The 20,260-nt window shown below is 41.9% G+C and overlaps 1 protein-coding gene across 11 annotated transcripts in view; it reads right to left on the bottom strand.

The window, feature by feature from the left end:
* Positions 1 to 20,260, bottom strand: part of OTOF (otoferlin) — a 398,008-nt gene that overhangs the window by 103,359 nt on the left and 274,389 nt on the right. For all 11 annotated transcript variants that reach the window (XM_075598737.1, XM_075598748.1, XM_075598742.1 and 8 more), the window contains exons 6-10: positions 12,662 to 12,735; positions 4,452 to 4,578; positions 2,293 to 2,347; positions 1,894 to 2,025; positions 512 to 574 (exon numbers count right to left, since the gene is read on the bottom strand). In XM_075598737.1, the coding sequence (XP_075454852.1) occupies positions 512 to 574; positions 1,894 to 2,025; positions 2,293 to 2,347; positions 4,452 to 4,578; positions 12,662 to 12,735 (451 nt within the window). The remainder of the gene's footprint in view (positions 1 to 511; positions 575 to 1,893; positions 2,026 to 2,292; positions 2,348 to 4,451; positions 4,579 to 12,661; positions 12,736 to 20,260) is intronic.

Here is a 20,260-nt window from a genome sequence, read left to right as displayed (position 1 = left end):
CCATAACTCCCAGTTATCTTCATCAAATAACAGAATGTGTTGTGAAGAGAATAGGAAAGCACTGTGAAAATGCACGGGGTATACACCTGGGGTAGCCAACTCCAGTCCTCAATGGCTACCAACAGGTCATGTTTTCAGGATATCCCTGCTTCAGCACAGGTGGCTCAGTCTTCGCCTGTATCTGTGCTGAAGCAGGGATATCCTGAAAACCTTACCTATTGGTAGCTCTTGAGGATTGGAGTTGGCTACCCCTGGTATACAGTTATTTAGTAGATGAGGTTGAAAAAAGACATAAGTCTATCAAGTTCAACCTATGCTAAATTTAGACAACAGATACCTTCTCCTATATTTGTATTTACAGTATATTGATCCAGAGGACCCCCCCCCCCCCCCCAGTGAAATATAATCTAATGATCTCTCATACAGTATATATGTGCTTGAAGGTAATCACTGGCTACTTCACGAGCACGTGTTAGTTGAGGGTTATAAAGAACAGAAAACACATACTTACTGACAGTTTTATTATTTTGTCAAACATCACGTCTGGGGGCACATGGAAGTCAAACACAAAGTACTAAAGGAAGAAAGACAACTTGAAAAGTGCAACGTATTGTCCATGTACCAAGTCAAAAGAGGCTTAGCATTTAAACAAGAAGATAATATGGGATGCATATAATAGTCTAAATTTCTTACATACTATACAAAGTACATTAGAGAAATACCCTTATTTAAACCGATGGCACCTTTTTTATGACCTTGGACAAGTTTCCTCGTCATCGGGCTATAAGCGAGATGTGATCATTAGATATTAGGTTCTGCGGGGCAGATCATTTGGAAAACTACAAGACACGTTTTATTATAGTTTAATGCTTGAGAAAAAAAAATATTTTGAGTTTATTCTACTTATGATAAGAAACACAGGTGCCAACGTAATTGTCATGGTGGCCTTTGCTGCCGTTTGTAACACCAAAGATTATCTAGCACTACAAAGTATCCATACAGTGGTGCTTATACCCGGTGCTTATTCCTTCCCCCACTTATATAAACAGTATTTCCCTCTTGTCCATCCTGATCATGACCATGGCTCTTGAAGAACCATAGCCACAATTGGCTTTTAAAATTACAAGTGGTTGCAGGTATGGAATAATGGCATCCATTAATGGACAAACAGGAGACTTCTTCAAGGGTGCAGCTGTGTCCTAAGTACATTTATGAAGAACTCTCACTCCGGTCCATATCCCAACTTGAAACATACATGTGACAATCTCTAAAGAAATCTTCTTATGTTTCGCCTTTAAGGATTACTGTTTTGATGATAGACAAAGATCTCCTCCATACAACTTATATTGTACATAGATCCAGTGATGTGTTCATCATTAGCGTACAACATGTTATAGGTGGTTTAATGAACAATGACCTATATCAGGGGCAGCCAACTCCAGTCCTCAAGGGCCACCAACAGGTCAGGATTTAAGGATATCCCTGCTTCAGCACAGGTGCTCAATCATCGGCTCAGTCAACGACTGAGCCACTGATTGAGCCACCTGTGTTGAAGCAGGGATATCCAGAAAAACAAACCTGTTGGTGGCCCTTGACGACTGGAGTTGGCTACCCCTGACCTATATAATGCTCCACTATGCAGTATTACTTCATCAGTGTCACAATTATTCCTCACACTATATGGCTGCAGACATTAGTAAACACCCTTATATTTTCGCCATTACTTTGTCTGGACTGGGTTGGAGTCCTGTTTGGGAGCCGCACTTTCTATTAAGAACAGTCTACATTTTTTATTTATCACCATTCCCCTTGATTTTTATGTTCATTTACTATTTTTCACGTTTAAGTAGTGTTATTTGCGCTTGCACCTTTTTTCTTCACCAGTATGCGTACCTCATTGTAATAAGGACAATTGGTTGACTCCTTCATGGATGTATATTTTTTCTCATCTCCAACTTCTACACACACAACGGGATCCATGTTTAGCCCGACCAGCTGTCGTGCCTCTACTACTGTAATGCTAACCTATGAAAATGGATTGGAAAAGGGCTCATCAGAAACATACACAAGTCAATATATAAATATGGCACAATAATTCAGAATAATCCCCAAATCAACACATGGAGAAAATTAGATTTGTTTTGCAAACACAATTGGCTTTGCAAATCAACAACGAAATGCAAAATGGTAACGGTAAAGAAAGAGAGAGAGAAAGAGAAAACGCACTGTACTGTAATCAGGTCATTACATGCCTATACAATCAAAATACAGAAGAAACCCTCCTGGACTTACTTGGTAATCCATCGGCCTACCAGCACTTGGCTCCATTTTAATGTCAGGTTTTGACCTTTACAGGAAAGAAGCAGTGTAAAGTATTAATACCACGCAGGAGAAGACCTCTATGCATTGTACAACTTGGCATTGTATGTAGAGACGGGCGAAGCCGCCCAAATCCGATTCCCGGCTTTTCGCTGATGTTCCCCCCCAAAATTTGTGTTGCGGTGTAAAACCTTCTGCTTTGATTCAAGGGGTTGAACAAAAATATCGTATGAAACGTTTAGGAATTGCAACCATTTTCATACACAGTCCCCTTATTTCAGGGGCTCAAATGTAATTGGACAAATTAACACAATCATAAATAAAATGTTAATTTTTAATACTTTGTCGAGAATCCTTTACAGGCAATGACTGCTTGAAGTCTGGAACGCATGGACATCACCAAATGCTAAGTTTCCTCCTTTGTGATGCTTTGCCAGGCCTTTACTGCAGCTGTCTTCAGTTGTTGTTAGTTCGTGGGTCTTTCCGCCTTAAGTTTTGTCTTCAGCAAGTGAAATGCATGCTCAATCGGGTTGAGATCAGGTGATTGACTCGGCCATTGCAGAATATTCCCCTTCTTTGCCTTAAAAAACTCCTTGGTTGCTTTCGCAATATGTTTTGGGTCATTGTCCATCTGTAAAGTGAAGCGCCGTCCAATCAACTTCACTGAATTTGGCTGAATCTGAGCAGACAATATATCCCTATACACTTCAGAATTAATCCGGCTGCTTCTGTCTTCTGTCACATCATCAATAAACACTAGTGACCCAGTGCCATTGTAAACCATGCATGCCCATGCCATCACACTGCCTCCACCGTGTTTTACAGATGATGTGGTATGCTTTGGATCATGAGCCGTTCCAAGCCTTCCCCATAGTTTTTTCTTCCCATCATTCTGGTACAGGTTGATCTTAGTTTCATTTGTCCAAAGAATGCTGTTCCAGAACTGGGCTGACTTTTTTTAGATATTGTTTGTCAAAGTCTAATCTGGCCTTTCTATTCTTGAGGCTTATGAATGGTTTGCAACTTGTGGTGAACCCTCTGTATTCACTCTCGTGAAGTCTTCTCTTTATGTTAGACTTGGATAATGATACTGCTGCGGCTCATTTTAACCTACAACTTACCCGCGATGGTTCGGGGCTTTTTTTTTTAGCCGCTGAACTCAGCCGCATTTCGGCCGTGTGCCAGCCCCTCTCCCATTCAGCGCTAATGTCAGCTAATTGCGCTGAACAATGGAGCAGGCGCGCTGAACAATGGAGCGCACAATGGAGCGCCTGCGGCGCCAAAACTAGCACCGACAACAAGAAAAAAAAACGCGTCTGCCCGCACATTTGGAATACCCGCGGTGGCGGCCGCAGGAGAATAAATGCGGCCGCCACTGTATGCCTACCTCCTGGAGAGTGTTCTTCACTTGGCTGGATGTTGTGAAGGATTTTTTCTTTACCATGGAAAGGATCCTAAGATCATCCACCACTGTTGTCTTCCGTGGACGTCCAGGCCTTTTTGTGTTGCAGAGCTCACTAGTGCGTTCTTCGCCCCCCCGCACTCCCTCAGAATGTACCAAACTGTTTATTTGGCCACTCCTAATGTTCCTGCTATCTCTCTGATGGATTTTCTTTTTTTTTGCAGCCTTAGGATGCCCTGTTTCACTTGCATTGAGAGCTCCTTTGACCGCATGTTGTGGGTTCACAGCAACAGCTTCCAAATGCGAATGCCACACCTGGAATCAACTCCAGACCTTTTACCTGCTTAATTGATGATGAAATAACGAAGGAATAGCCCACACCTGTCCATGAAACAGCTTTTAAGTCAATTGTCCAATTACTTTTGGTCCCTTGAAAAAGAGGGGGCTACATATTAAAGAGATGTAATTCCTAAACCCTTCCTCCAATTTGGATGTGAATACCCTCAAATTAAAGCTGATAGACTGCACTTTAAGCCCATATTCATTATTTAACTGTAACTTGAATTTATTGTGGTACACAGCCGAAATAACAAAACTTGTATCAGTGTCCAATTATTTCCGGACCTAACTGTATGTGTATATATATATATATATATATATATATATATATATATATAATGTATGTATATATAATGTTTTCCCTACCAACATGCTGATAACAATGTCTTACCGCTTATTGGACACATTCGTTGTGACGGCTGTAACTGAGGCTAGAGATATCGTGTCTGGGTCTAATCCTCCACCAAGTCGTATTGCTTTCCTGTCCAAGTCTTCCGTCTCCAGGATTGCAGGTTCATCTGCAAATACATCTCATATGACATATAGATTTTCGCTTGTGGAAATTTGAATCACCATAATGGTACATAAAGACTTTGTACTTATCTTTAGTTAATATTATCAAAACTGCCACTGAATTTAATGACTTATTTTGTTACATACATTTTATTAATAATAACTTTAATTCATATAGCGCTTTTCTCTCAATGGGACTCAAAGCGCGTCACAATGACAGTATAGCGCGTGGTACGCAGCACATAGGAATGTTACAGACACAATCCCTGCCCAGATGAGCTTACAATCTATGTTTTTGGTGTCATTGTTTAGTGTCTTTACTCACTGAGACGCTCAGCATTACAAAATCGTCAAAGAATTAGATATTTCAACAGAAATTATTAACAATAAGTGTTTGGTTTCTCTGTTCTTTTGTGACCTCTTGATAAATCAATGTGGTGCGTCCATAGCTACGCCAGTAGTGAAGGTCTTGATGACTAGCTAAAAAGTGGGGATGGTAGCTCTTTCCCAAGGCGAATGGAGGAAATGTGAACTTTCTAAAGGAAGAGAGTGGTAGTGAGTGTGAGACGGTGGTAGTGAGAAGACAAGCCTAAAAATAATGCAGTGGTATAGTGAGAGATTTATGCTATATAGGAAGGCAGAGATGTAGAGAGTTGAAAGAGAGAAGAATGATTCAATAGGTGACCAACAGAGTTTTTAGAAGGAGAGAAGCAGAGAATGATGGGAATGAGAATGAAGTTATCCTCGCAGCAGCATTTTCAATACATTGAAGAGTAGAAAGCTGAAAGGCAGGGAAGCCCGTAAGGAGGAGGTTGCTGTAGTCCAGATGGGAAATAATATGGGCATGCATTACCATCCTAGTAGTAAGGAACCAGAGAAAAGATTGTATTTTAGCAATGTTATAGAAAAAGAAGCAGCAAGATTTAGCAATAGCACTACGGTGAGGGGAGAAAAAAGAGTCCAGTCAAATATGACACCTATACAATGGGCTTCAGGAATATATGGATTGTAAGGTTAGTGATTGTGATGGAAAAGGTGGGATTATGAGCAGCTCAGTCTTGAACATATTGAGTTTATAGCGGACATCCATGATGAGATAGTCGTGGGACAGTTGGAAATTTGGGACTGTACTGTAAATATGAGATTCTGTGTGGGTACACACAGTTGTGTGTCAGCTGCATAAAAGTAATACATGAAGCCAAATAAATTAGTAAGGTCACCAGGGGAGAGTGTATAAAGAGAAAAGAGAGGGTTGTCCCAGACCCGAGCCTTGGGCACACCAACAGATAGATCAACAGAGGAGGTAGAGGAGTTAGCAATAAATATGGGAAAGGAATGGTGAAAGAAGTAGGAAGAAAGTCAGGGGAGGGATTTGTCCTGAATACATAGGGAGTGGAGGGTGTGAAGGAGAAGTGCATGGTCAAGAGTATCAAAGGTGGCAGATATGTCTAGTAGAACGAGAAGCGAGTAATGTACAATTTAACAATGTGGAGATCAATAGCTACTTTAGTGAGTGCTGTTTCAGTTGAGTGAGCAGTGCGAAAACCTGATTGGAGGGGGTCTAGGAGAGTATAAGAGCTGAGGAAAGAAAGCATGTGGGAAGATACAGGTTGTTCCAGAAGTTCCAGGCAATAGGTAGGAGAGAGACAGGGTGGTGGTTAGATACGTTAGTGGGGTAAAGATACCAAAAGAGAGGGAAGAGTCATGTGAGTGCAGGGATCAGAGTGGGAGTGAGAAGTCAGAGGAGATGGGAAGGAATGCAATAAACCTGGCAGCTAGCAGAGGGAGAGAAGAAAAGAAACTGAGATACCTTCTCTTCTATTACAGGGGAGAAAACATCAAGAATAGATGAATGGGGATTCAGGATAGTTGAAGAGAAAGCTACAGAAGGTCTCTCTTGCTGGAAACAGTCCACCTTGTCGATAAAGTATTTACCAAAATTTTGAGGAGAGATGGGGGGTGAGATAGTAGAATATTTGAGGAGAAAAAAGGCCTTTGGGGTATTTCGGCAAATATACTGTATTATAAAAAAGTCATGCACGGAAACACAGCGCTTGATATTTCTCATAATCTGTGTATCAGGCAACTCCTCCCTAACTCCACTTATTGATACTCCCTAAAACGCAAACGAATGCATCTGGGGCAAAAACGTAGAGCTAACACACATTGTCACACAATGTGAAAATGATGCGTCTTGCAACATATTTTTCTTTAAATATGCCCTGATACATCACCCCCCTAATTCTCATTAATTTGCGTGTGCTCCTGTACACAGGTTCATACAGTATACACAGCCAAGCAACCCTTACATCAAATATATTTCTATCAACACGCGCTTGCTCTCTTTTATTTCCAGACAATTGTGGCTATTGGAGATGTAAAATCTAGGTACTGTAACTATCATTTTCGATTTCTACCCACTGACAGTACTCTCAGTAAATGCCTCAAGCCTTGCTTTCTTATTTAAATATAATAAAACAAACACATTATCAATGCAAAAGCTACATGACATAATGTCAATGAACACGCCTGCGGGAGAAGGTGCACAATCTCAAACTCATAAAACTTTTATAGCAAAGTGACATTTTACGTGAATATATTGAATTTCTTTTTGAGTTTCTCAAAGGCATCATTGTTTTTGAAAACCAAATTACTTTTCAAATGTTATCTTCACAATTCTTTTTTTTCTGAAGAACTATAATTTAAAGGGACAGAAACACTTTCTACAATGCGGGGGGGAAAAATCACTAATGTCTTGAACCTTTGCTGCATTTTTCATCGAATTATTAGGGAGTCTCTAGGCTTAATAAGGAGAGTTGGTCGGTCTGTGTATCACATTTACATAGTTACATAGTAGATGAGGTTGAAAAAAGCCATGCGTCCATCAAGTTTAACCTATGCTAAACAGATACTTTATCCTTTATCTATACTTATAGTATATTGATCCAGAGGAAGGCAAACAAAAAAACTCCAGTGACATATAATCCAATGATATCTCATAAGGGGAAAAATGAATTCCTTCCCGACTCCAAGAATTGGCAATTAGATTACTCCCTGGATCAACATCCTTCCCATGTATACTTATTTAGTATATCCCGGTATACCTTTCCTTTCTAAAAAGATGTCCTACCTTTTTTTGAAAAAAGCTATTGTATCTGCCATCACCGTCTCCATAGGTAATAAATTCCACATTGTAACTGCCCTTACTGTAAAGAACCCTTTCCTTTGTTGCTGGCGAAATCTCCTTTCCTCCAGCCTTGAGAGATAGCCCATGTCCTTTGTATTGTCCTTGGATTCATAGTTATTTTGAAAGCTCCTTGTACTGTCCTCGAATATATTTGTATATAGTTATCATATCCCTTCTTAGACGCCTCTTTTCTAATGTAAATAAATCTAATTTAGCAAGCCTCTCCTCATAAATTAGATTGTCCATCCCCTTTATTAATTTGATGGCTTTTCTCTGCACTCTCTCTTACCTGCCCAAGTTTCCAGTCTCTCCAAGTCTTTCTGGAGAGAAATGACATCCTGCTCTGATTCTACTACAGTAACTTACACAATGTAGTGTTATCTGCAAAGATGGAGACTTTTCTCTCTATGCCAACCTCAAGGTCATTATAAAATAAGTTAAAAAGCATGGATCCCAGTACCGATCCTTGAGGTACTCCACTCACGACTTTAGCCCAATCTGAAAAAGTTCCATTTATGACAACCCTCTGTTGTCTATCTTTCAATCAGTTTTCAATCCAGGTGCATATATTTTTACTGAGTCCAATTTGCTTTATTTTGTACACTAACCTCTTGTGTAGAACCATATCAAAAGCCTTTGCAAAATCTAAGCAGACCACATCAACTGTATTACCACCGTCTAATTTCCTACTTACCTCCTCAAAGAAACAAATAAGGTTAGTTGGGCATGATCTATCCTTCATAAATCCATGCTGACCATTACTAATAATTTTGTTTTCCATGAGGTATTCCTGAATATTATCCTGTAATAAACCTTCAAGTAGTTTCCCAACTATTGAAGTCAGGCTTACAGGTCTGTAATTCCCGAGTTGTGATCTAGCTCCCTTTTTAAATATAGGCACCACATCTGCTTTACGCCAATCTTGTGGTACTGAGCATGTGAAAATGGAGTCCTTGAATATTAAATATAATGGTTTCGCTATTACTGAACTTAACTTCTTGAGAACTCTTGGATGTATGCCATCGGGGCCAGGAGCCTTATTTACTTAAATGTTTTCAAGCTGCTTATGAACTTCTTCCTCAGTTAAACAATTGTTCATTAATATGGAGGTTGTGGCTTCATCCTCCGGTACTAATATTGCAATTGATTCTTCTCTGGTAAACACAGAGACAAATAATTTGTTTAATACTTCTTCTTTTTCCTTATCTCCAATAATCTGCCTACCCATCTCACACTGAAAGGGTCCTATATTTTCTTTTCTGATTTTTTTGTTATTATGGTACGTAAAGAACTTTTTAGGGTTGATCTTACTTTCTATTGCAATCCTTTTTTCATTATCCATTTTTGCTAATTGATTTGCCCTTTTGAAAATTTTATTACATTCCTTATAATTCTGATACGATGCCTCCGACCCTTCTGGCTTCAAGAATCTAAACGCCTTCCTCTTCTTGTCCATTTCCTCCCCTACCTGTTTATTTAGCCACATTGGTTTTGACTTATTTCTTTTATACTTATTACCCAAGGGTACGTAGTATACAATGATAAGTGTGCTTTTCCAACAATGTCTTAAAGACTGCCCATTTATATTCTACATTTTTCCCTACAAAAACATCATCCCAATATACTGTATTACTTGTAGATTAGACCTCAGTTTATTAAAATCTGCCTTTCTAAAGTTTAAGGTCTTTGTTGAACCCAAGTAACCTGTTTTTTGATCATTTATTTCAAATGAGACCATGTTATGATCACTGTTACCCAAATATTCCAGGACTTGAATATTTGTTATTACTTCTACATTGTTTGATATGACCAAATCCAGTACTGCCCCTCTCCTGGTTGGTTCCTCAATAATTTGGGTCAAATAATTGTCGTTAAGCACTCCCAAAAATTGTTTCCTTTTGTTGTAATGCTAATCTAATTTCCCCAGTCTATGGCCTCGGCCATGTTAGTTGCTTGCTGGCGGAAGCGCGCTGAGGTGCGCTCCCGCTCAGCACTGAGCCCCTACAGCCGCAATTAGAGCGGCTTTAGTAGGGGCTCACCTGCGCTTCCGCGCGCTTGCGGAAGCGCAGGTCTTAGGGGAATTTAAAATTCCCCCGCTTGCCGGCGAGACAGGCCGGTCACGTGAGCGGTTCGCCCAATGAGGGCAAACCAGCTCCGTGACGTCAGTGGCCCGCCCCCGGCCAGTGACGCGCCCGCCCCCGGCCCGCCCCCTGCAGGCCCACTGACGGCACGTGCGGTAAGCAACCGCAAGACCAGGGAAAGCACCCGCTTTCCCTGAGCCTCAGCGCGCCTCAGCGAGCAAGCAGGGAGCATGGACTCAGCCTAAGTCTGGATAATTAAAATCCCCCATTATGCAAACATGACCGAGTTTTGATGCCTTCTCCATTTGCAAAAGTATTTTAGCTTCCTCAATCTCACAGATATTTTGTGGTTTATAGCAAATCCCTACAAACATTTTCTTTATACTTTTACCTTCACTGCTAATTTCTATCCACAAAGTCTCTACAGTTTTATCATTCCCTTCATCAACATCTACCCTTATAATAGGTTTTAGATCCGGTTTAACATATAAACATACTCCACCTCCTCTTCCATTTGCTGGATCCTTCTGAAAACTTGGTTTAGTCTTTAGAAGTTTTCTAGTATTATCTGTATTTACTATGGGTGTCTCACTGCTTGTCAAACTCGCACTTGCTCCCATTCTACCTCCATAACCCCTTGACATTTCCTCATCTATTATATCATCTATTATATTTAGTTTGTTATCTGTTTCATTCCCCTCCCCCCTCCATCCACTTAATAAGGAGAGTTGGCCAGTCTGTGTATCACACTTAATAAGGAGAGTTGGCCGGTCTGTGTATCACACTTAATAAGGAGCGTTGGACGGTCTGTGTATCTCACTTAATAAGGAGCGTTGGCCGGTCTGTGTATCACACTTAATAAGGATAGTTGGCCGGTGTGTGTGTCACACTTAATAAGGAGAGTTGGCCGGTGTGTGTGTCACACTTAATAAGGAGCGTTGGCCAGTCTGTGTATCACACTTAATAAGGAGCGTTGGCCGGTCTGTGTATCACACTTAATAAGGAGCGTTGGCCGGTCTGTGTATCACACTTAATAAGGAGCGTTGGCCGGTCTGTGTATCACACTTAATAAGGATAGTTGGCCGGTGTGTGTGTCACACTTAATAAGGAGAGTTGGCCAGTCTGTGTATCACACTTAATAAGGAGCGTTGGACGGTCTGTGTATCACACTTAATAAGGAGAGTTGGCCGGTCTGTGTATCACACTTAATAAGGAGAGTTGGCCGGTCTGTGTATCACACTTAATAAGGAGCGTTGGCCGGTCTGTGTATCACACTTAATAAGGAGAGTTGGACGGTCTGTGTGTGTATCACACTTAATAAGGAGCGTTGGCCAGTCTGTGTATCACACTTAATAAGGAGCGTTGGACGGTCTGTGTATCACACTTAATAAGGAGCATTGGACGGTCTGTGTATCACACTTAATAAGGAGCATTGGACGGTCTGTGTATCACACTTAATAAGGAGCATTGGACGGTCTGTGTATCACACTTAATAAGGAGAGTTGGCCGGTCTGTGTATAACACTTAATAAGGAGAGTTGGCCGGTGTGTGTGTCACACTTAATAAGGAGAGTTGGCCAGTCTGGGTATCACACTTAATAAGGAGTGTTGGCCGGTCTGTGTATCACACTTAATAAGGAGAGTTGGACGGTCTGTGTATCTCACTTAATAAGGAGAGTTGGACGGTCTGTGTATCACACTTAATAAGGAGAGTTGGCCGGTCTGTGTATCACACTTAATAAGGAGAGTTGGCGGTCTGTGTATCACACTTAATAAGGAGCGGTGGCCGGTCTGTGTATCACACTTAATTAACACGCTTTTTATTTAATTGGACGAAGATGCAGGTGAATAAATAGAGCCCCCTATTTTTAAAACTGAACTTTGCACTCTGGGAGCATAAAAGACTCACTATTTATTAAGAAGCAAAACTATAATGTCGCACAGACCCACAATGGGATTTAATTCCTTAGAACACAAAGGCCTATATTTACTAGGCAGTGCTATCCCACATGACACCTGTCAGTGTCTTCCAGTGTTGGAAGGTGTCCCAAGCAGATAACGGCGACTAGAAATGAGAAGCTTAACACTGCTTACTACATTCATAGAACTGGGCCAGAAGGCATCTTTTAGTGCTGAAAGGTTTCTTGTGGAATAACACTGCTCAGTAATTATGGGCCATACCAGCACCTGACCATGACATGGGCAGCACAGGCTGGCTCATATGAAGGAAGTTGTAGGAAGCAGCTGGATTTTTTAAACTCTCATAAGTACAAAAATCTGCCCACCAAATCAGAACAGACAGGAACATTTAAACAAATCAAAACAGTGTTGTTGGCAACATGATTGAAAGCAGGTGCTGTGATATAAAGAGAGTCCACCAACCTTCAACAAAACTGCACAAAAAGAAGAACAGTAGAAGTTTATTCTGGTCAATACTAAACCTTCAAAATGCATTAACAAGCAAGCGTTTGATCGAAGTCTGATATTTTGTTTACAGTCCACAGAATATTAACATATTATTCCACGGGTGGGCAACTCCAGTCCCCAAGGACCACCAACAGGTCAGGTTCAACTGAGCCCCTGATTGAGCCACCTGTGCTGAAGCAGGGATATCCTGAAAACTTGACCTGTTGGTGGCCCTTGAGGACTGGAGTTGGTCGCCCCTGTAATAGTCTATAATGTGGTCATACCAGCAAGACACGCAGTAAAATAGCAGGAGAATGAGCGATGTCAGAGGTTGTGCATTAACAAACAAACTATAACCAGCGATGGGGAGAAGAATGCGTTAAACAGAGCCACAGAACCAGTGCAATCCCATTACCTTGCCTCCTGGTGTCCTCTTTTGGTGGACGTGTCTTACCAAGCTTCATCGCTGAAAAAACTCCTTTGCCGACTCTGTGAACAAACACAGTAACATCCCACCCATGAGTGAGCCTGCGGGTGGACATGAGCAATCTCTAACCCGTAATACATTTATAGCACAGTGACGTCCCACCCATGAGTGAGCCTGCGGGAGGACATGCGCAATCTCTAACTCATAATACGTTTACAGCACAGTGACGTCCCACCCATGAGAGAGCCTGCGGGAGAACATGCGCAATCTCTAACCCGTAATACGTTTATAGCACAGTGACATCCCACCCATGAGTGAGCCTGCGGGAGGACATGCGCAATCTCTAAACCGTAATACATTTATAGCACAGTGACGTCCCACCCATGAGTGAGCCTGCGGGAGGACATGTGCAATCTCAAACCCGTAATACGTTTATAGCACAGTGACGTCCCACCCATGAGTGAGCCTGCGGGAGGACAAGCGCAATCTCTAACCCGTAATACATTTATAGCACAGTGACGTCCCACCCATGAGTGAGCCTGCGGGAGGACATGCGCAATCTAACCCGTAATACATTTATAGCACAGTGACGTCCCACCCATGAGTGAGCCTGCGGGAGGACATGCGCAATCTCTAACTCGTAATACGTTTATAGCACAGTGACATCCCACCCATGAGTGAGCCTGCGGGAGGACATGTGTAATCTCTAACCCGTAATATGTTTATAGCACAGTGACATCCCACCCATGAGTGAGCCTGCGGGAGAACATGCGCAATCTCTAACCCTTAATACGTTTATAGCACAGTGACATCCCACCCATGAGTGAGCCTGCGGGAGGACATGTGTAATCTCTAACCCGTAATATGTTTATAGCACAGTGACATCCCACCCATGAGTGAGCCTGCGGGAGGACATGTGTAATCTCTAACCCGTAATACATTTATAGCACAGTGACGTCCCACCCATGAGTGAGCCTGCGGGAGGACATGCGCAATCTCTAACCCTTAATACGTTTATAGCATAGTGACATCCCACCCATGAGTGAGCCTGCGGGAGGACATGTGTAATCTCTAACCCGTAATACGTTTACAGCACAGTGACATCCCACCCATGAGTGAGCCTGCGGGAGGACATGCGCAATCTCTAACCCGTAATACGTTTATAGCACAGTGACGTCCCACCCATGAGAGAGCCTGCGGGAGGACATGCGCAATCTCTAACCCGTAATACGTTTATAGCACAGTGACGTCCCACCCATGAGTGAGCCTGCGGGAGGACATGTGCAACCTCTAACTCCTAACACGTTTATAGCACAGTGACATCCCACCCATGAGTGAGCCTGCGGGAGGACATGCGCAATCTCTAAACCGTAATACATTTATAGCACAGTGACGTCCCACCCATGAGTGAGCCTGCGGGAGGACATGTGCAATCTCTAACTCGAAATACGTTTATAGCACAGTGACATCCCACCCATGAGTGAGCCTGCAGGAGAACATGCGCAATCTCTAAATCGTAATACATTTATAGCACAGTGACGTCCCACCCATGAGTGAGCCTGCGGGAGAAAATGCGCAATCTCTAACTCATAATACGTTTACAGCACAGTGACGTCCCACCCATGAGTGAGCCTGCGGGAGGACATGTGTAATCTCTAACCCGTAATATGTTTACAGCACAGTGACATCCCACCCATGAGAGAGCCTGCGGGAGAACATGCGCAATCTCTAACCCGTAATACGTTTATAGCACAGTGACGTCCCACCCATGAGTGAGCCTCCGGGAGAACATGCGCAATCTCTAACCCTTAATACGTTTATAGCACAGTGACATCCCACCCATGAGTGAGCCTGCGGGAAGACATGTGTAATCTCTAACCCGTAATACGTTTATAGCACAGTGACGTCCCACCCATGAGTGAGCCTCCGGGAGAACATGCGCAATCTCTAACCCTTAATACGTTTATAGCACAGTGACATCCCACCCATGAGTGAGCCTGCGTGAGGACATGCGCAATCTCTAACCCGTAATACGTTTATAGCACAGTGACATCCCACCCATGAGTGAGCCTGCGGGAGGACATGCGCAATCTCTAACTCGTAATACGTTTATAGCACAGTGACATCCCACCCATGAGTCAGCCTGCGGGAGGACATGTGTAATCTCTAACCCGTAATACGTTTATAGCACAGTGACATCCCACCCATGAGTGAGCTTGCGGGAGGACATGCACAATCTCTAACTCGTAATACATTTATAGCACTAGAATATTGAAATCAAAATGGGCTCATTGAGAGTTTTTATTAAGTTAGCACAATATGCATTTTGCATTAAAAAGACAAACTGAATATGCTTCTCTTCACTTTTTAATGGTACTTTGGTGGGTGTTTATTTTGCCCCATCTACGGGTATACCAGCAAGTGATATGGAGAGTGGTCATTGGGTACTCCAATTTCTAAGCCTTATATTTGCAAGATCAGACAGCATAATCTTCAGTATGGGCCATTTATGGGAGGTAAATTGAACACTATGAAAATACGGCAGTGAACACTGAGCCTTCCATATATCTCTGATGATGCCTGCATTGCTGCTATAGGAATTATGAATGTTTAACATCTTTACCTGCTGCAGAAAACAAGAAGAACTCCCTGTAGAGCTGATTAATAGGAACCTGTGGTGAGAGCTTGCTGGCACTTTAACTCCCGTGGCTTTTGAACAGTCGTGCTGCAGAGATTGATCTCCTGCCGAGGCTTTTAGCATCAGCTTGTCTGAGCCACACTGACACGATGCCAGAGTCTGTATGTGCCAGAGAGCTGAGAAAGTAATAAAGTAAACGGCAGATACCTGCTACCTTCATGGCAATGTTAGATGGAGGATGTGTCACATTCAGCTCATTAGCTCCCTGCAGTATGAGTTTGGTCATTGATTATTTGTGTGGAAAATGTTGAGTTCCCAATCCTGTTCAAAATTACCAGTGCAGTGACTGTGATAAATAGCATAAAGGTCTTTGTCTTGCAAAAGCATTACTAATAATTGGGAGAGAATATGAAAGGCTATTGTGTACCTCAATATGTGTGTGTGTGTGTGTGTGTGTGTGTGTGTGTGTGTGTGTATGTGTGTGTGTGTGTGTGTGTGTGTGTGTGTGTGTGAACAGATACAATTATACAGGCAATATCCTGAATGTGTGTTTTTTTTAATAAATCAGTTCTGTAGTAAGAAAAAATACTTTTAGCATTTTCTGTTTAAAAAAACAACAACTTTAAAAGACCAATTTTCTTGTATTCTATTTTAACAACCATTTACTAAGGCACTGCCCCTTCATGTCCTGTCACAAGCCCTGGTACACCCCTTTGTGAGCCCTGCCCTCCCTCTTGCACATGTCAGTGCAGGAGTGCTCATGAATATTCATGAGCTTCCACTGAGTGAGAGAAACAGAGGAAATACATTCCCCATATTTAAAGATGTCGCCAAATTTTGCCGATCAATAGACGGAGAACGAATTGACTGGCAGCTATGCAGTTCTTTAGGTAAGTAGAGATTGCCCACATGAAACTATTGAAGTAAAAAAAAAACTATAATTTTTTTTGTAAAAAAAGCCTGAACTGCAGCTTTAAGTACATCTGCATCGCCCCAAAGGCGGACGCCTGATGGGGCTCCCCAAGAGCGGCTTCCCTCAGCACAGGACCAGTGTGCTAAGGGTTAAAATGTGCTTGTACTTTGTGGAATGTCAACCGCATCCACTGGAATGTTAATGAGCCAAGAGGACAAAGAACTTTGTATTCGCAGCTGCATTCAACCTGAACCCCTTCATTCTACATATGCGTCACCCCAGAGGCGGATAGCCTTTGGCGCAACAGAAGGGCAGCTAAGGGGTGTGAGCCGTTTGCTGATGTTTGGTGATGTTAAAGCTGCTCTATTTCAAATCTGAAACTCACCAGGCCTTTATCTCCTGTACCCAATTTTCCAACTCTGTCCATGAAATGTCTGTGAATTGACTATATAACCTCTGTTCTTTTAATGTAACCATGTATTGTTATAACTCTGTGCCCAGGACATACTTGAAAACGAGAGATAACTCACAATGTATTACTTCCTGGTATTTAAAAAAAAAAATATATATATATATATAATTATAAATATATTAAAATATAATTTCTCACACCCTATCAAAATTGCTTGTAATTATCCTGCTTGCCTCTATTCTTATCCACACTTTCTCTCCCCCCCAGTATCCCTCCCCCTCCCCACCTTTCTTTGACACTGTCCCCTGGCTTCAAAGACTTAACACCCTACCTTATCTACAGTAAATATCTGTTTCCCCCCCCCTCTCTCCACACTATTTTAGCTATTGAACCCGTTGTATATCAGTATTGCTGACCTGAAGAAGAGAGGGTAACTCTCGAAAGCTTGTCCTATGACATAAATTGTTAGTCCAATAAAAAAGGTATCACCGAATACTGAAGAACTTATATATATATATTTATAAGTGATTTCATCAGGGGATCTCCTTAATGTGAAAAAACGCGTAGGGCGAGCATTGTGCTGCTAGTAAGAGTGCGTCACACCATACCACTCGGTACACTGGACTCTAAGCCGCTGACAGCTATCTCTGTAGAGCTCCCCGCAATATCCAGCCCAGCCCGGAACTAATGAACACAAGGATTGTTCCTGGAGGACGCAAACAGTGGCTGTGCTGCTCCCTGAGTTCCTGCTGGACGGAGGCTCAGAGGGGTTTGATCGGATGTCACCAAGAGGCGTGTGAGCAGAGGAGCAGAGTTCCAGTACTGGTGCATGAGTATTATCTCATAAAACGCTCTTATTTCTTTGTTGTTTGTGAGTTTTATACTATTGGACTTTTTTTGGGATTATTAAATGTTATTTTATACATATTGCACTAGGATCGGGCGCTTTCTTTTTTCGTTTATATATATATATATTTAAATTAATTATTTAAAGCTGCACACCGGGTTGGAGGGGTCTCTGTAACTGAATTAGGTTCATTTCAGCTCCGGAGACGCCCTGCTTCCTGAGATACTTACCTCCGTAGGGGGTGCCGGTATCTCCTTCATGTTTAAATGTCTCTCATCACGTGGGCCAATAGGAAGCCGCAAGGGATGATGTCACGGCTTTATATTGGCCAGCAAAACGTGGGACATTTAAAGCCGCCATTATGTTAGCCCCAACAAGCCCAGTCGGACTGCTGCCTGCAGAGATACCGGCACCCCCTACAGAGAAAAGTATGTCGGGAAGCAGGGGGTCACCGGAGCTGAAATTAATGTGGTCCAGCTCCGGAAACCCCCTGCTTCAAACGTATGAATAAAAATAATTAAACAATAGAAACAAACTGCAACCTGGATTGCTGATTTAATTGCCAATTGCCTTGTATAATTGCATCTGTTTATACACACCCCACATTGAGGTACACAATACCCCTTCATATTACCATGAAGGTAGCAGGTATCTGCAGGTTACTTTATTACTTTCTCAGCTTGCTGGCATATTTAGGCTCTGGCATCGTGTCAGTGTGGCTCAGACAGATGCTAAAAGCCTCGGCAGGAGATCAATCTCTGCAGCACGAGTGTTCAAAAGGCACAGGAGTCACCACGTGAAGGGTTCTTACACCGGCAGCAGGAAGGGCTGCTTAGCAAATAATATGACCCAACATCTTTATGGGTTAACGGTTGCTGGGTGCATGACACCGTCTAGCAACCAGTTTGTTTTTCATACTCCCACTACCTCCAATCATTTGTAAAAGTGACCATTTCCCATCCTGTAAATCCATAGCTGTGGCAAAGTTCTCACTTATCATCAGGACTCCACTATTCTGCCCATAGCACAAATCCACTGCCTAGCAGTGCTCATTAATTCCTCCCATGCCTCCATCCCACACCTTGAGCAATCCAACCAGTGCCGAACTCACTCATAATATGACATCATAGCTACAGCACCTGCAGTGTTCTACATGTTCTGCCCATCGCTTGGATTCCTCCTCTGTCTTTGTAACCCCTCCCAACTCCTGTATCATACATCTTTTCTCAGTTAAACCCCTAGGAATTTCCTGCCCTGTACTATCAAAATCTCACCCATTACAAAACACCCTTAAAATGTGTATCTTAATGGGGTCACAGGAGGGAGAGGGAGTACCGGATGAAGGATCCTGAGAGGTTTGAAAGCTTGCAACATACTGTACTGTACTTGTAGGTCCAATAAAAGGTATCATACCCACTACTCCCTCTCCCTCCTGTGTTACTACAACACGGCCCCCCACCCTATTTTGCTTATATCTTCTCACCAGAGAATATATACCTGTCTGTAACGAGAGATCCCCCACTATACAGTATCTCTGGTTTACACTCCCTACCTGCTTATTGTATTAATAGCAAGCATGGGACTTCATACTTAACACAACAGCGTGTGTCATCTTGTTAATATTTCTGTTTTATCCTTTTATTATACCTAGTATCAGAAATAGTAATAATAATAATAATAAATAATAGTACGCCCGCTGCAAATACAACACTAAATAAAGTAAAAATGTTCCAAAATGGATAATGAATAACAGGACATTGGGATTAACTAGAGGATCAAATGAGTATGGGAAATAAATATTAAATTTAAAGCTAGTCTCATGTTTTCCCTTCTGCCATAAATTCTGGTTTCTATGATGTTTTGAGTAACATATTTATTATAAGAACATTTCTATTCTCTCCTTTATAGTTATAACAAGCTACACGCCAATGCATTTCTATTGTATGGTCAGCCCAGTTCATACAATTTCATATTCTGCAGAGATTGGATATTTTGTAATTCACCTTTTTTACGTTGAGCCTCCAAAGCACAGTCTGGTATTTCTGCTAAATCCCTAAATCTATTTAAATAACACACGTTTCTGGCAGTCCACAAAAAAAAGGAAAAGAGCACCGAGAAAAGACATTGATGTACTTTATGGGTAACCTCCTCAACATCTTTTATCTACAGTAAGAAGTCTGATTAACGATAGAGATCTAAGGCCATGACACTGGCAGTTCTGTATCTGCCAAGTATTGCAATGAATTATGCGTGTTACCATAGTACTTGTGCCAATTAAATCTTGCGTGTTGCCCTTCCAGTCATTTTAGTAATCAATTTGAGATTAAATCTTACAGTTCAAAGAAAATCAACTCTAATAAAATAATGCGGTAGCAATATTATCACATTTGCCAACCTTTTATATCTCCCTATCAAGACCAAAGAGCCTGATATTCTATAAAAAAACAAAACACACAGAAGTTACATTTTTTCCTGCTCTACCATATTATTACACGGAATTGAATATTATTACACAGAGTTGAATATTATTACACGGAGTTGAATATTATTACACGGAGTTGAATATTATTACACGGAGTTGATCCCCAACCAAACACCCGTAGTGTTGAACTTACCTACAGTAGCTGTCTCTTCCTCAATATTACTTCCTCAGGTGTAGCATTCCTCCACAATACTCCTTATTTTTATTTTTTTTAAAAGGTTGAAGGAAGGAGATGTGTATTCTGTAGTGAGCATAAGCCTTAATTTCCCCAAATTCTGCTTTTCTTGGTCTGCTT

The sequence above is a fragment of the Ascaphus truei genome, chromosome 4, assembly GCF_040206685.1.
Source record: "Ascaphus truei isolate aAscTru1 chromosome 4, aAscTru1.hap1, whole genome shotgun sequence".
Lineage (NCBI taxonomy): Eukaryota > Metazoa > Chordata > Amphibia > Anura > Ascaphidae > Ascaphus > Ascaphus truei.
Note: the sequence above shows the minus strand (reverse complement) of the source record. Positions and strands in the feature narration are given on the sequence as shown.